This window comes from Eutrema salsugineum, unplaced genomic scaffold (assembly GCF_000478725.1).
Source record: "Eutrema salsugineum unplaced genomic scaffold, Eutsalg1_0 scaffold_9, whole genome shotgun sequence".
NCBI lineage: Eukaryota > Viridiplantae > Streptophyta > Magnoliopsida > Brassicales > Brassicaceae > Eutrema > Eutrema salsugineum.
Genome location: NW_006256342.1, coordinates 1,645,483 through 1,663,543, shown reverse-complemented (window position 1 = coordinate 1,663,543; position 18,061 = coordinate 1,645,483). Strand labels below are relative to the sequence as shown.

Sequence of the window (18,061 nt, the reverse complement as noted above, 5' to 3'; positions counted from 1 at the left end):
ATGGGGGACATCGTACCAGCATCGCAAGTCAAAGGGATGAGTACATCGTCGATACAATGTCCTATGCTAACCTCGACTAACTATACTGTGTGGGCAATGAGAATGCGAGTACTTCTCAAAATCCACAAAGTATGGGATATCATCGAGACAGAGTCCACCGACGGAGAGAAGAACGATTTAGCCATGGGATTAATTTTCCAATCAATCCCAGAATCACTTATCTTACAAGTTGGCGAGCTCGACACCGCAAAGAAGATGTGGAATGCAATTCAAGGTCGACATGTTGGAGCAGAGAGAGTTCGCGAAGCACGATTACAGACCTTGATGGCTGAATTCGATCGATTGAAGATGAAAGAGACAGAGACTATCGATGATTTCAGTGGTAAATTGTCTGAGATATGTTCAAAGTCAGCCGCTTTGGGAACCAGCATTGAAGAATCAAAACTAGTGAAAAAGTTCCTTAAAAGTATACCTCGAAAGAAGTATATCCATATCGTTGCATCGCTTGAACAGGTACTCGACCTAAATACTACAAGCTTCGAAGACATCGTCGGTCGACTAAAAGCATACGAAGAACGAATATATGAAGAAACAGAGGAATCTTCAGATGATCAGAGCAAGTTGATGTATGCAAATACAGATACTCAGGCGAACCGTAACCAAAATAATGAATATAGAGGCAGAGGCCGTGGAGGACGCTTCTATGGTAGAGGAAGAGGACGAGGAAGGTCGTACGAACCTAGAGATCTATCTAAAGTTGTATGTTATCGCTGCGACAAAACGGGGCACTATGCCTCGTCATGTCCAGACAGGCTACTAAAGACAGAAGCAACAGAAGAAACTAAGGAGGATGATTCACAAGAAGCTGAGAAGCTTATGATGCATGAAGTAGTCTTTCTAAACGAGAAAATGGTAACACCAGATAGGTTCGACGCTTGCTCAGATGATATGTGGTATCTAGACAACGGCGCATCAAACCACATGACAGGAAATCGACAATGTTTCTCAAGCATTGATGAGACTATCACAGGAAAAGTGAGGTTCGGAGATGATTCACATATCGACATCAAAGGCAAAGGATCCATCGTTTTTCTCAGCAAGAAAGGAGGGAAGAAGACCTTAACTAATGTCTACTTCATACCGAATTAAGAAGTAATATCATAAGCCTTGGTCAAGCTACAGAATGTGGATGTGAAGTAAGAATGAAAGAGGACTACTTAGTATTGCTCGACAAAGACGGACAACTATTGGTACGAGCAACAGAGCTAGAAATAGGCTGTACAAAGTCAAGATGGAGGTGGATATGACCAGATGCTTACAGATAACGGCGACCAACGATCCTAAGTGGCATCCTCGTCTAGGACACATCAACACTGAAACAATAAAGATGATGGTGAAGAAAGAACTTGTAATCGGTATAACAGGTGTTCCAAAAGAATAGGAAACTTGTGTCTCATGTCTTCTTGGGAAACAAACTCGGAGAAGCTTCCCAAAGGCAACTACATATCGAGCCACAAGAACACTTGAACTAATACACGGAGATTTATGTGGACCGATCACACCAGCCACTGCAGCACAGAAGAAGTACATATTTGTACTAGTTGATGATCACTCCCGATACATGTGGACGCTTTTACTGAAGGAAAAGAGTGATGCCTTTGAGAGATTTAAAGGATTTAAATCCATTGTTGAGCAAGAAACAGGAGTACGCATCAAGACACTTCGTACAGACAGAGGTGGAGAGTTTCTATCTCAAGATTTACAACAGTTCTGCGAGATCTCAGGCATTAACATGCATCTAACAGCTCCATACTCTCCCCAACAGAATGGAGTAGTCGAAAGAAGAAATAGAACGCTTATGGAGATAACTAGAAGTCTGCTAAAACACATGGAGGTGCCAAATTATCTTTGGGGGGAAGCTGTTAGACATGCTACCTATATTATTAATAGAGTTGCGACACGAGCGTTAGAATCGCAAACTCCATACGAAGTTTTTAAAGGAATGAAGCCAAATATTGAACATCTGCGAATATTTGGGTGTATCGCGTATGCAAAAATAGAAAAACCACATGTGAGGAAGCTTGATGACAGATCCCGAATTCTTGTGCATCTAGGAACAGAGCCTGGAACAAAAGCTTATCGACTTTTAGACCCAACCAATCGCAAAATCATAGTAAGTCGAGATGTTATCTTCAATGAAAACAAAGCTTGGAAGTGGAACAACTCAGAGAAAGAAAGCAATAAACCAGGAATGTTCTATGTTGAGTTTGGAGAATTTGGGAATCATGGCATAAGAGAAGAAGTCTCTACCGATGAAACAGAGGAATACACGGAGGGAAACGGAGGAGACGAAGGAGATAACAGAAGCGAAAACGAAGAAGAAGAGATTGATGAAATCATCTCCCAAGGGGATGACGAGAACATCGAACAGGAGCAGCAACAAAATCAACCAAGTGAGTCACTTCGAAGATCAACAAGATAGAGTAAAAAACCCGAATACCTGAAAGATTTTGTTTACTTAGCAGAAATCGAAGGTGAACACCTACTTCTATCTATCAATGAAGAACCTTGGGATTTCTACGAAGCAAACAAAATCAAAGCTTGGAGAGAAGCTTCCGAAGATGAGATATCATCGATATAAAAGAATAAGACTTGGACTCTGGTTGAACTTCCTAAAGGAGCAAAACCAATTGGACTAAAGTGGGTCTTTAAGCTCAAGCGAAATTCAGATGGGAGTATAAACAAGCACAAAGCAAGGCTAGTGGCAAAAGGTTATGTGCAAAGACATGGAATCGATTTTGATGAAGTATTTGCTCCGGTGGCTCGTATCGAAACAGTTAGGTTTATTATCTCTTTAGCTGCTTCTAATGGATGGGAGGTACATCATCTTGATGTAAAAACTGCATTCTTACATGGAGAACTAAAGGAGGAAGTGTATGTCTCTCAGCCAGAAGGTTTTAAAATCAAAGGAAGTGAGCAGAAGGTGTATAAATTACACAAAGCTTTGTATGGTTTAAAGCAGGCACCAAGGGCATGGAACAACAAGCTTAACAAGATATTAAGAGAGTTGAAATTTGAGAAGTGTTCTAAAGAACCCTCCTTATACTGGAAACAAGACAAAAGAGATCTTCTTCTTGTGGCTGTCTATGTCGATGACCTTTTGGTGACAGGATCTAGCTTGAGTACAATTCTTGAGTTTAAAAGAGGCATGTCGACTAAGTTTGAAATGAGTGACCTTGGTCTACTTACATATTATCTTGGAATAGAAGTCCTACAACACAAAGAAGGGATTCTTTTAAAACAAGAAAGATATGCGACAAAGATTCTCGAAGAAGCAGGGATGAGCAGCTGTAATACGACACAAGCACCAATGGATCCAGGCCTCCGGTTGTCTAAAGCTAATGAAGAGAAAGGAGTAGACAAAACTAATTATAGGAGGAACATCGGGTGTCTTAGATACCTGTTGCAGACAAGGCCCGATCTCTCCTACAGCGTGGGAATATTAAGCCGATACATGCAAGAACCAAAGGTATCCCATGAGGCTGCATTGAAACATGTTTTACGGTACCTCAAAGGAACATTGGGGTTCGGACTGGCTTTCAAGCGAGGTACAAAGTCTGGTTTAATCGGATACAGCGACAGTAGTCTAAACGTAGACTTAGATGATGGAAGGAGTACAACAGGGCATATCTTTTATTTAAATGAATGTCCGATAAGCTGGAGTTCACAGAAGCAAGAGACTGTTGCTCTCTCATCATGCGAATCAGAGTTTATGGCGGCTACGGAAGCAGCAAAACAGGCGATTTGGTTAAAGGAACTTCTTAACGAGATTTTTGGAAGAGCAGGAGAAAGAGTAACACTTCGGGTTGATAATAAATATGCTATAGCACTCACCAAAAATCCAGTATTCCATGGACGCAGTAAACACATTCATCGGCGATATCACTTCATACGAGAATATGTTGAAAACGAATTGATCGAAGTTGAGCATGTTCCAAGAACAGAGCAAAAGGCAGACATTTTGACTAAAGCACTTAGAAGGATTAAGTTCAAAGAAATGAGGGAGTTTATTGGAGTTCAAGACTTGTCAAAAGAAGATTTCAAGCTTAAGGGGGAGAATGTTGAATAAGCTTGATTTCCTAAAGGATTTAGGAAAGAGTTTAGGATAAGGAAAGTTTCTATCTAGGAGTTATCTAGAAAGTTGTTAGGAGTTATCTAAGAATATTAAGTGTTTATCCATTAGGATTAGGATGTGTTTATCTCCTCTCTATATAAGAGATACCAAAGCTATGGTAATCTTTATGTGTGTTTTGAGAGAGATTAAGAACTTTAGATTTTGAGTGAGTTTCTTAAGGATTTATAGAAGAAGAGCTTTTATATTCTTGATCTAAACATTCATATATTCTAGATGCTATTTACTACGGACTATGTATAACATGCATGTTTTAACCTCGTAAGAGAATATGTATAAATTTCGGCCGAAAAACCTCATAATCAAAATATATTATATATATGGAATTTTTTTTTATAAACGATATTTGGAAGAAGAGAAAAAAACTTATTTAGACAAATAGCATAATCAAGAATAGAGAAAAGAAAAAGAAACGATAGCTAGCTCAGTAATTTTCTAAAAAATGTAAATGTCTACTAGCATATACAATTACTTTTAATTCTACTATCGTTATATATTAATATGTTAGTTTCCATGAGAAATTAAAAGTAATTATAACTCATATATTTGATTTCACAATTCACATTTCGTTATTTTGTTAACATCATATAAAGAAGAAAATCAGCAGTGTTTATGTTTTCGTTAATTCTAACATGTAATTCTAAACTATCGTCGTTTATTATATTTGTTGCAATTGACAATTCTTTGTAGTTATTGATGACATTAACATAAGAATTTTTTAAAACTTATTTACTAACCACGACATATCAGGTGATAGTTTGCATAAACTATGTTTTTTTTTTGCATAAAATAGTTCCTAATATATTTAGCAAAAAAAATATATACTAGTTCCTAATATCCGGAGTTATTTGCATGCAATAAAAAAACATAACACGAGATGATATCTTGTATATTAGTGCCCCGTTGGAAAATGAGACAGATGCTTCGAGTAGATTAAATAGTTCGGAACACACTGACACACATATTCGTGTATATACAGTGTGTGCGTGTGTAAGTGTGATTTTCCGTGCACACACATATTTGTGTGTGTGTATGTGTGATTTTCCGTGCGAGTAATGATGGTAAGCTGATCTTAAAATTGTCTGCTAAGCTAAACAAAAACTCTAAAACAATAGTAGACTGGTAACTCTTTAATGCCATCTATATAGGTGTAAAAGATCAAATCACACACATTTTTTTCATTTTTTTATAGTAATTTCTGCAGTAACTTCTTCTTTTAAATGGGTCCATGGCTCCTCGCTCAAACCACTTGCATTTTCTTCTTATTTTTTTTTTCCACCTTAAATTTACCCTGGCCCATCAATAATTGAATTACTTTAATATGATGGGTTTTATAATCCTTTTTGCCACTAATGTCTATTAATTTTATTTATTTTTGAGTTTCTTACAAAGTTCTTGGATTGTCATTTGTAAAAATATAAATTCCCAACAGAATTGTAAACTTACCATTATTAATGACTTCCGCCAATACAAATGGTACTCAGTACTAGTGTTTGAAAAATGTAAATCATAGTAGTCAAATGAATATCTATATATAATGTATATTCAGCGTGTGGGTTACCATTTACAAATAAATTTTATGAATGTTTGGTGTTAAAAAATCACAGGTACTTTGATCCAGAGAGTATACTGGTATTTTCTTTTATTCATTCTTTGCTTGAATTTATTTTACAACATTTTACCTTATCTGAAAGAAAAAAAAAGACACCACTCTTTTCTTTCGTTGGAAAACACTACTTTTTTCTTTGACAAACATCTTTCACAAAACAGTGTATACACAAAATAACATTATATATATATATATATATATATATAGTTTAATGGTTCGTAATACTATCAGAGGCGGATTGTTATATAAAAATAATAATAATAATAATAATACTAATAACTATCTCTTGAGAGTTGAGACCCGTTAACATAATGGTCGTTTTCAACTCTGAAGTGCATCTAAGAAAAAGACCCATGATAAACTTTACTTTTTTATTTATTTAGTAGTAGTATAAGATGAACATTGTAACGTTCAGGGTAGAGCCATGCGAGAATCGAGTGGCTATTATATAGTTTTGTAAGAAAATAATATACAATGCTTATAGGAGCTACCAAAAGAATGGTCCCTGATATCACCTTCAATACATTTTCGTGTAATTTTATTAAATATCCCAAATTAAATCTAACGCTATAAAAAAAAAAACATTTACTATCATGAAAAAAAAAACATTTACTATCCTGATGTAAATTTCTTCCAAACGTTTATATACAATGTACGCTATGTTGATAGCTTAACTAGCATTAGATACAAATTTTCCTGCCTTTGATAATTTACATTTTACTATAACTTCAAAACTATATATAACCGTGTTAATAAATTCATATATTATACATTGTAGAATATAATAAAGTATATATTTGAATAACCTACTAAAAGCACAAAAAACAGAAAATTGATTAATCTCTTATAATAATAAAATAATCGTTAAAACAAACAAAAATTGATATACTAAGAGTCTAAGGTTATTGTAACTGCAGAATTTGCAAGATATGAAGGTCGTGAAGAGTTTGATCGTCACTAATCTCAAAATTGTGTTGACAGGCTTTGGTTCGATTAATGTTGTTTGAATTATGTGTCTTATCTGTGTCACACTTTTAGTAGATTTTTACAATGTGTGTCCTTTTGTTATATATCGCAACTCGCAACCCTAATATATTGGTTCTTTATATATACTAGGCTTGGCCTAAAATTAATTTATTCTCAAACAAGATGGAAATTTTTGTAGGTGAAAACAACCATTGGAGAAATTAATATTTTCTTAGTTATTGAATTTGATTGTTTTGTTCGTCATGTTTAAAGTGTTTACATTTTTGATCTAGTTAATTACGTTAAATAACGACCGTCAAATCGGTTCAATATGATACAAAAATCCATAAAAAAAATTTTAAAAAAAAAATATATAATAACGGAGGCTATGTATGGCCTCAACGGGAAATGGTGACCATTTACTTCAATCCCGAAAGTGACTCACATCTAACTACTTCTGTCTAACATCCCCTCATCCTTGACATTTATAATTTATTATTTTATTGCTTAAGTTTAGGTTATAATAATAATTTAATAAAAATCATCATATCTCTGGTTTGATTTGAAACCAAGCCCGTGTTTATAGAGTGTGGGCGATCAGTACTTGTTGAGATTAGAATAATTTGTATATGTGAATGTGAGCGGGGGGACAAATCCAGATCAGTAATCAGGATGGATTAATTTATTAATGATCAATTTAAATATTGAGCTTAGAAAATTTTATTAGCTAAAAACCCTCAATGATTAAAGGGTCAATGGGATCCACGTTAGGGTCAATATAGTAATTTCGTTTAATACGTAAGTCACCCGCCACTGAACTCCAAAATTACGTTCCAAAAAGAAAAGTTGATCCTCATCTCCACCTAGTTACGGTTTACCTCTCATCCTTAAAAAAAAAAAAAACTAATAACATCCTAAAGTACAAAATAATATAGGTGTGTTTTAAAAAAGCTATCTCAACATCTTTTAATATCTTATACTATTATTTAAAAATTAACAGCACATAATTTACATTCATAAACATTTCAACCCTGGAAATGATCATATATAATTTACTAGTATTCATAAATCTACCCAAATCGACACAATCGGAACTCGAATCTTTCTGCTACAATGAAAATAATTGGGTTTAATAGTATGTTCATTGTAGTACAAAATTTTTTTTTAAAAGAAACATTCTAACTTTTAAGTGGAAATTCAGTTTTTCTTCTTTCACTGTTATATAAAACTATGTAATTGGAACACAATCGCATCTATAAAAAGCTTTCATGATGCCATATATATGTATGAGTAAAAACCCAAATTTACATGTAAATCTCAAAATTTGATGGTGGCAGCTACACCCACCATGTATCATGTGCATTTGCCACTTGGTTATATGAAGTAAAAAAATATATGTGTTAATATGGTTGCCAACTTATATTTATGCATTCGGTCTTTTTGGACCTCAGATGAAAAATTTATAATCTTAAATTATTCTTTTTGATAAAAAAGTTATAATCGTAAATTGGTTCCCATCGTTGTATAAGTTTCAATATGATGAGGACGTAAGGAAAAATGAAACTCATAATAAGTTTGAAATTAAATAAATAAAATGCTTGTTGACTGAAAGCCGGTTTTTGTAAGACAATATTGCTGGACGGACAAAAACGAACCAATAATCACCACCGTCTTTATGCATAGCTGTCAATAAATCTCTGCAATAAATAACTCTTTTTCTCTTTTAAGTATTGGTTAAAAACTAATCATAATCCTTCAGTTTCCTTCGTATATATCTTTTTGTGCCCACTTTTTTCATCATTACACATTCAACCCATGATGATAAACTCTTGTTTTAAATATCACACCGTTTCCCCATTTGCTCTATTTACTTTTCTTTTTTCTTTACTACTCACTGGGTTTCCTTGTGTAAAAAAATTTGACTAACACGAGACTAAAAAAATTCAACTACACAAAATGGAGTATAAAATATAAATAGCCATAATATAGTATATAATTTTGACGTATAAACTTGAAAAAATAAAAAAAAACTCTAAATAATTTATATAAATAACAGAGGAAATATTATATTGAACAACACTAATATTTTTTTACTTGTTATTCATTTTAAAACCAAATTATATATTAATTAGTTGGTATTATAAGTTGTTATATATGAGATTTGGAAAGAAAAAAATACAAATTTTTACTCTATCGTATCTAAACTTCCGGCTATTGTTATATGTGGAATTCAAACTCTCTTGAGGGCAAAGCGTGCTAGAATGAACTCCTCTGCAATGAGTTCGGTCGTCTTCAACAGTCACAAGCTCTTGGACTATCTATACCATATCTTTCTACATAGTTTGGTTACATTCATTTTTTGAACGACCCTGCTTTATAAGATGCTTGTCTTCTTTTTTCTTGTGGTCGTTAGGTACTATCTTTCTCTACTCTCAACCCCTTAATTTATACTCCTTTATTTATATATTATGTATCTTTGATTTCTTGTCGTATTGTAACTCAAAACGATATTTTTTATGAAAGGGAATCGAAAAATAAAAGTAAAAAAAATGATTAATTTATTTATTTATATATTTTTATTTATTGCATTCAAATTTAGATTATGACACGCGAACAATAGTACAAACTACTATATTACAAATTTTAATAGTGTTATTTATTGTTATTTACTGTAACGTTTTTCGAATCTATACCTATTAAATATAGTATATCATAAAGAAAATTAAAAAAATATTTTATTAAAATCTAAATTTACTAATCATAATTTTAATTCTGTATAAAATTACAAAAACTTTTTAAGAAAATAGATAAATAAAAATAGAAATTAGTGGTGTTTATACTTTAGTTAATTCTAACATGTATATTATAATTAAACAATCGAAAGTAAAGAAATTACTAAATTTTGCTATTATATTTCTAATATTATCTGCTTTAAAAAAATTAATTTTAAATGTTTATTTTGTTATATAAAGAGTATTATTTTATATATTTTTGATATATATTAAACGAAATCTAACTTTAACACTACTATCTTAGTGTATAAATTAATTCTAAAAATTGTTTAGTATATTAATAAAGGATAATGTATAACTTTCATAATTTTTTAATATGTATAAACATGTAAAAATGACACTTAAGAGTGTTTAACCTATATATCATTATCAAATCAAAAAACTAAATTCAAAATAAATGTCAATACAGCGTTGTCCACTTTATAATATATAAATTTTATTACTTTTTTTACCTAGAATTAGGATCCCATAGGATCATTTTGATGATAGTAATTTATCGGCGTGTAAGTTAACTTATCAATCTAAATCACAATTACCGTATACAGTATTATTATTACACTGTAAATGAAATAAAAATACCAAAATCGGAATATATGGGAGAGAGAAATTATGAAGAATCCATTTTGGTTTCAAACAAAGGAAAAGTATCAATAAAAGGAGATATATAAAAATTAAATAGTTAAAGAGAAAAAAATATATAGTATAAATATGTTTAGAATGACTCCTTGAGATTGACAAGCAGATTCATCACCAGAAATATTTTTTTAAAAATATAGAAATAAAAAATTAACTTTAGGTATTTTACAAACTCTTAACTCCATAAAACCCTGCGCCTGGAGATTTCACTCTTCTTCCTCATGTAAACTCTCTCTCTCTCACTCTTTCTTTATCTCTCCCATTTTTTTTTTCCCTTTCTTCTATGAATATTTATTTTTCCCTTTTTAATTTTTATTTTTCATTTCTGTAACTTCTCCGTCAAATACACAGAGAGGGGGGGAAAATTTTTAAGGAAAAAAGAAAGAAGGGATTAAATCGAAACCCTTAAGGATGATGCAGCTGGGTGGTACTACAACCCCAGCCGCTTCCTCCGCCGCAACCGCAGCGGCGCCGCCACAATCGAACGATTCGGCCGCTACAGAAGCTGCGGCAGCTGCAGCAGCGGTTGGGGCGTTTGAGGTGTCGGAGGAGATGAGCGACCGCGGTTTTGGAGGAAACCGGTGGCCGCGGCAGGAAACGCTGGCGCTGCTGAAAATACGATCTGACATGGGAATAGCGTTTCGAGACGCTAGCGTTAAAGGACCCTTATGGGAAGAGGTTTCAAGGTGCGTTTCCAATTCCTCCTTTATTCCTTTTCCTTTTTTTGGAAAATTTTATTATTCGACTCTTCTTCTCTTTTCTTTGAAAATTTTCGATTTGATTTGTGATTGGAAATGAGGATTAAGCTTGTTTTTAAGTGACAGGGTTTAAAAGATCTGGACTTCGTAGCGTTAATTGTCGCAGATTCGGTTTAGACAGTTTTAATCTTTCTTTTGGGTTTTGTTCGGCGAAATTATTTCCGGGAATTTCGTAAAAAAATGTCTTTTTTCCGGTATAGCTCAATGAAATTTCCGAAATTTTTCGTCTTGAGATTCAGATTCGGACAGTTCTTGAATTGGGTCTAATTAATTTTTAGACTTTACTAATAATTAACTGTTAATTTAGATAAGATAAGTTGGGTCATGTTTTATTCATGAGACTGAGAGAAGGCGAATCTTTTCCAAACTCATGCTGATTGATCCACTTCTCAATTATATATATCCTCATTTTACTAATTATTTTCTTAACATTTTTTTCCATGAACGATTCATACAAAATTTCGAATTTATTGATAATTATGAAATATGTGAGGTCTTTTCTTATATAAAATATTTCTCAGGAAAATGGCGGAGCTTGGTTACATAAGAAACGCGAAGAAATGCAAAGAGAAATTCGAAAACGTTTACAAATACCACAAACGAACCAAAGAAGGTCGTACCGGAAAATCCGAAGGCAAAACTTATCGGTTCTTTGATCAATTAGAAGCTCTCGAGACTCAATCAACCTCCTCGCTCCATCATCAACAACAACAACCGCCTCAACCACAACCGCAACCGCTTCAACCGCCACTCAACAACAACAACAATAGCTCATTATTCTCCACTCCTCCTCCGGTGACGACAGTTATGCCGCCGATGACAAGCATCACTCTTCCTCCTTCATCAATTCCTCCTTATACTCAGCCTGTGAACATACCTTCATTCCCAAACATCTCCGGAGACTTTCTGTCGGATAATTCGACATCTTCTTCCTCTTCTTACTCGACTTCTTCCGACGTTGAGATTGGCGGCACCACCGCGTCGAGGAAGAAGAGGAAGAGGAAATGGAAGGACTTTTTCGAGCGGTTGATGAAACAGGTTGTTGACAAGCAAGAGGAGCTTCAACGCAAGTTCTTGGAAGCTGTCGAGAAGCGAGAGCACGAGAGATTGGTCAGAGAAGAAACTTGGAGAGTCCAAGAAATCGCTCGAATCAACCGCGAGCACGAGATCTTAGCACAAGAACGCTCTATGTCCGCCGCTAAAGACGCCGCGGTTATGGCGTTTCTTCAGAAGCTATCAGAAAAACCAAACCCTCAAGGTCAACCAATCGCACCGCAACCGCAGCAAACTCGATCGCAAATGCAGGTTAATAATCATCAGCAGCAAACGCCTCAACGACCACCACCTCCTCCTCCGCTTCCGCAGCCAACGCAGCCGGTGACACCTACCTTAGACGCTACTAAAACGGACAATGGTGATCAGAACATGACTCCGGCGTCGGCTTCTGCGGCGGGAGGAGCGGCGGCGAGCTCGTCGCGGTGGCCGAAAGTGGAGATAGAGGCGTTGATAAAGCTGAGGACAAATCTTGATTCAAAGTATCAAGAGAACGGACCAAAGGGACCGTTGTGGGAAGAAATATCAGCGGGAATGAGAAGGTTAGGATTCAACAGGAACTCGAAGAGATGCAAAGAGAAATGGGAAAACATCAACAAGTACTTCAAGAAAGTCAAAGAGAGCAACAAGAAACGCCCCGAAGATTCCAAGACTTGCCCTTACTTTCACCAGCTCGATGCTTTATATAGAGAGAGGAACAAACTCCACTCAAACAACAACAACAACAACATCGCATCTTCTTCCTCAACTTCCGGTTTAATCAAACCGGATGATTCAGTTCCTTTGATGGTTCAACCGGAGCAGCAATGGCCTCCGGCGACGGCAGCTACGACGACGACTACGGTGGCGGCTGCTCAGACCGATAATCATCCTCATCCTTCTCAGCCGTCGGATCAGAACTTTGAAGATGAAGAAGGCACAGACGAAGAGGAATACGACGAGGAGGAAGAAGAGGAAGAGAATGAAGAAGAGGAAGGAGGTGAGTTTGAGCTTGTGCCAAGCAATAACAACAAGACGACGAATAATCTGTGATATGTGGATAAATGATTCCGGTTTGATGGGTGGATTGTGGTCAAAGATTAGTAGTCTTTTTTTTTTTTTAAAGTTTTGATACAGGAAGAAGAGAATTTAAATATTGGAGGGGGGGTTATGTTTTTCTTTTTCATCTTTGATTTTTAAGTTATACTGAGAAAAATTAAATATGTTGAAAACAAAATTAAATAAATGTGATTTAATTATTTTTTTCGTTCTGGGAGATGTAAATGTTAATTAAAGAGGGGGACTATGTGGGGTTTTTCATTAGCAAATAAAAAAAAAAGGAACTGTAACTTTTAATGTTTTTTAAATGAATGGTTCTTGTTGTTGGTGAATGGTGACGATGTGTAATTTGTTTTTTTACTTATTATTGTTATTGTTTTGTCTACATTATAAAAACAAAAATAATTATAAGGTGGGACTGGAGACGAGAGTTACTCATCCTTTTCAGTAACAGTTTCCTTGGTAAGATCAACTTTTTTTTTTAAAAAACATTTATATTAAATGAAATTAAAAAGAACAAAAAAAAGATGCCAAGTTCACATGCACACAATGAGAGAGAGCGTGGGGTTTTGGGGTCCACGTGGATAAAGGAATCTTACTCTTTCACCTCCTCTCTCTGTCTTCTTCTCTGCGTGCGTTGCCCTAAAACGCAAGACTCTCTTTTTTTTTTATTGGATAATTTCGTAAATTCAACTGTCGAACGCACGTGACTGAACCAACGATGTGTACAGAAAAACTCTCATTTGAGACGATGATGATTCGTTGTGTCATATTCAATTTCTTAGTCCTTTCGACACATGTTTGGTCGCATTTCCAGATCTGTATAACCAAAAATTGATGTATCTACCGATGATCGTGACTCCTAAGTAACGTTTACAATCTCTATATGCATGTACACAAATACTCACTCGTGGAGTCATAAAAGATTAACACATCATACGAAATGTGATTTTGATTGAGATTAATAAACGTTTAAAACATTTTTTGCTCAGATCAAACTCAAATCATGATTGCGTTTGATTCGGTTCATAAACACTCAGCATGTTATAAAGGTATATATTTTATGCACATGTTAACAATATGAAGAGAATCATATTTCCCAACTTGGGTTCTACGTTAAGTAATATATACTTAGTAGATTTATAAAGTTAAGATGCTGTTAATCATGATGGATTAGTCCAGTTCATGTCATATATTGATATATCTAGCTGTAAATTAATGGGTCTTATTCCATATGTCTGCAAACAATAAATACTATAACCAGAGAATTCATGCCATAGTTAATTCAGACTAATGATGATCACTATTAATATATGTGAAAAGTCGGTTATTTTTATTAGAGATGTTTAAAATGTTAACTTATGATTAAAATTGCAGTGAGAACATTCAAACCATGCATAAGTATTCAACTAACACAGTAAATTCTTTAATTATACTACTATGATCATCTAGATCACTAATGGCAACATGGCCATTATCTTAGTTCCCACGGGGTTCGAAATCAGGCAAGTTAGGAATGGTAGGAAATATTTTGAGTTACTAGCTAGGCTCCTTTCAACCATCAGTTGGTTAATCTTTTCTGTCTTACAAAAAATATAGTTTAAACACTTTTTAGTGTTTAAACAAATTAAGAAACGTATCAAATTATCTCTATGAAAACAAAGTTACACATTGTATTTTGATATATATTACTTGTGACTAATGTTTAATTAGGTATTATGTGTATTCCTATTGAAAATTAATCTAAAATCAATTTTTATTGTTGAAATTAAAAATTAATGATAAGACGATATTTAATTTGAAATGGAAAGAATATCGTAGATTTCATTTCTAAAATACCAATAAAAAAAATCTATTGTCAAGATTTAAATTTACAGATAATGTTTTTATTTGTTTTTGAGTTAAGAGCTCTGTTTACTTCTCATATGTGTGTTTGTGATATTTCCATATGTACAAAGAAAAGGAAGTTTTTATTATGTGTTTATGAATCCTTAGCTTAAAACTTAGACAAGAATCTACAAGCCCTTGGCCAACATTCGAAGAAAGAATAGTACTCCCACTAATTTCACCGTACCGTAAAGAAGAGCCCTTTGCTCGTCTTTTACATTAATTATTATACGTGACTAATGTGAGCCCATTTTTATTTGTGTTTGGTGTGTTATTGTTTATTTGGATCGGATAACAATCGCCAATTATTCTGTTTACGTTTTATTTTTCTGTCAAAGAATCTTTTTAGCGCATAAGCAAGTCTTAGTTTGTACCGTTGAATAGAAAGAAAGAATATCTCAAAAAAAAAAAAAAAGAATATCTCATTAAACTACTTCAAAATTGCGAGTTCAGAATGATTAAAGAAGGCGATAAGTAGACTTTAAAGTACGCGAAAAGGACCTGTTGAATATATATATATATATATATATGCATGTCCCTATTTAATAGTATTGAAAATTAAAATTGCCAGTCCACGGATGTAGAAAGTTGATGTATGAGATATTTGTTCGTGCGTAAATTTCTCTCTGTGTTTTGAAAGTTTGGATCGGTTTTCAATTTCATTATTTGGGTAAATATTTGATTTTTTACCAAGTGACCTACTTATTATTGGTTTACCAAAAGTTCTTCTCTTCCGGTGAAGGATTAGAGTAGGTTAATTTAGTTTCCTTGCTACTATCGACATTCGAACTCGTGACCTAGAGCTACACACTCTGAGTGGAAATTAAAATTTTGTAGAATATAAATTCCTTATATATAAAATCGTACGTTTCATCAATATAATTATATATAATAAGATTATATACCCGTTCTGATGAGTCATTACAAGAATATACCAGGAAATTTATTTAATGTGTATAACCTGATTTTAGAAAATAAATCGATAATGAAATTCGAACAATCTGTGGCGCCGTGTATTGTAAGAACCTCGATGAAAAGCAATCAACTAGTGGACTTCATTTAATCGATTTATCTCAAAGTAGTGCACTCCGATCCAATCATGTTTACACCCTATTTTTTTCATCTCACCGTAAATTACTATTTACTTTTCAAATTCCACAGTGTCATTAAACTGTTAAATCAATAAGATTTATTGCATTAGAAAAAAATATAAATGCATAATCGAGAATTCTATATGGAATGATGCTTTGATGTATAGCAGTCAAACCGTCCTTATTAACTGCAATTTTTGAAGTTTTTACAAGATTTTATTTATTCCTTTATGAATAAAATGTTTTTCTTTGGTTATGAATGAAGGTCTAATGATTTAGAAAATAATCTGTCAAAAATGCTATAAACAGAAAAATAAAAGATAAAAATGAAACCTCAAAAATCCGAAGTGCAGAGAAGTGGGCAAGGAAAAGGGAAAACGAGATGTGAGAAAGAATGGTGGCTACTTATTAGGAACGGAATCTTCCTCTTTTTCTTTTCCATAAATGTTTTATAATTTCTATTTGCATCTCTTTTCTCTTGAGGGACTAAAACAATGATAACGACCCAAATACTAACTAGGTATATTCATACATAAGAGTGCATATATAAAAAAGAAAATCATATACAAACTTTTAAGTCTTTAACGATCGTTTGTGGAAAAATAAAAGTTAAAGTAGATAGTGAGCATAAATTGCTTCGTATCCTTTGAAATTGATGACTTCTTTAGCATTACGGGAATACAGTTATCTTGCAACCCTAATTTCAATTCAAGACATTATTGAGAATTTTCCTTTAATCAAACTAAAAGAAGTGATATGTCCAAAAAGAAAGTGGTTCTTTTTGCTATAAATGGTTTTATGAAAATTGAGTTTGTGCAAAGCATAATATCAAAAAGCTAGCTTTTACTTTTGTTTTGACACGACAAAGGTCAACATTTCGTGGGGGACATAAAGAAATTTTAGGCAGATGATTTCTCATGGCGTTGAGGAGCAAATGTCTATTATATGCTACGGAACATCTTTAACCTTTGTTTTCCGCAAATTTACAAAATTTACATTTACCATAGAAAAATTTGTGGTGGTCTAGTGATTAAAATAGAATTTTGATTTTTTTGGTCTAACCTCTTTTGAGAAGGATGATTTATACCGTATCATTATCACCCCTTATCAATCCATGGAAATATATGGGTTTAAGCCTCGAATGTCGAATAAAAAGAAAATTACATCTATAGTTTGTTTTCAGTATTATCCCAAATGTCAACCTTCAAATGGTGACTTTTATCGGAAGATATATAGTGAGGGAAAATTATAAATTCCATTTTTTTATACAATTTATAAAGAGTTCAAAAAATATATTTTTTTCCCTTTATTTACGCATCTTTATCTTCTATTATTTTAATTTAATTCTTCGTAAGAAATCATTTCTATTGCCTTTTTAAATCATAATCTTAATTCCACAATCTTATTACTGGTTTTTTTTTAATTACTGAATAATGGAATACACATGTCTACGTGAGATGTTACAAAATAATGTCGTCTTTTCATATAGAAAGTAATGTAGTATTTTCTCTCAAAAAAATAATTTACAGTACTAATTCGAATATAGTTTGTGTTTATTGGGTCCACCTCGTGGTATGTAGGCACATATTACAGAAAGAAACGCACCATAACGCCATGATACTTTTGATTACATGATTTAAGGTAAATTGATCTATTAGAATATTAGAATGGGGATACAAATTTATAAAACTGAGATAATATTCAAAAGAAAGAAAATTGATGAAAACGACGACCCAATTTTAATTCGTAGGTCCAAATTTTTATTAGTTATGTCGGGTACCCATGGATATAGATGGATGCTTGATTACCTTTGGCTTCTCCCAACCAATTGAGCCAATTTTTATTCAAATTCCATCTTGACACTATTGATTTTTTTTTTGTTGGTTCTATTTCAATAATTGAATACACGTGGTAATATGTTTCTGTAAGAAATGTTCTTAGATATTTAATTATTAAATTAAGTACACCACGAAAAGGAAAACTATAACTAAAAAAATCAATCCATTTACTTACATTTGTTGTATATTTTTTTTTACACC

At 33.4% G+C, this 18,061-nt stretch overlaps 2 protein-coding genes across 2 annotated transcripts; both read left to right on the top strand.

The window, feature by feature from the left end:
- LOC112081512 lies at positions 1-1,149 on the top strand. Its single transcript, XM_024148286.1, has one exon. The coding sequence runs from the start codon at positions 1-3 to the stop codon at positions 1,147-1,149; it is 1,149 nt and encodes a 382-aa protein (XP_024004054.1).
- Positions 1,150-10,404: 9,255 nt separating this feature from the next.
- LOC18007985 (trihelix transcription factor GT-2) lies at positions 10,405-13,201 on the top strand. Its single transcript, XM_006390086.2, has 2 exons — positions 10,405-10,881; positions 11,475-13,201. The coding sequence occupies exons 1-2, from the start codon at positions 10,607-10,609 to the stop codon at positions 13,036-13,038; spliced, it is 1,839 nt and encodes a 612-aa protein (XP_006390148.1). The 5' UTR covers positions 10,405-10,606; the 3' UTR covers positions 13,039-13,201.
- Positions 13,202-18,061: the final 4,860 nt, after the last annotated feature.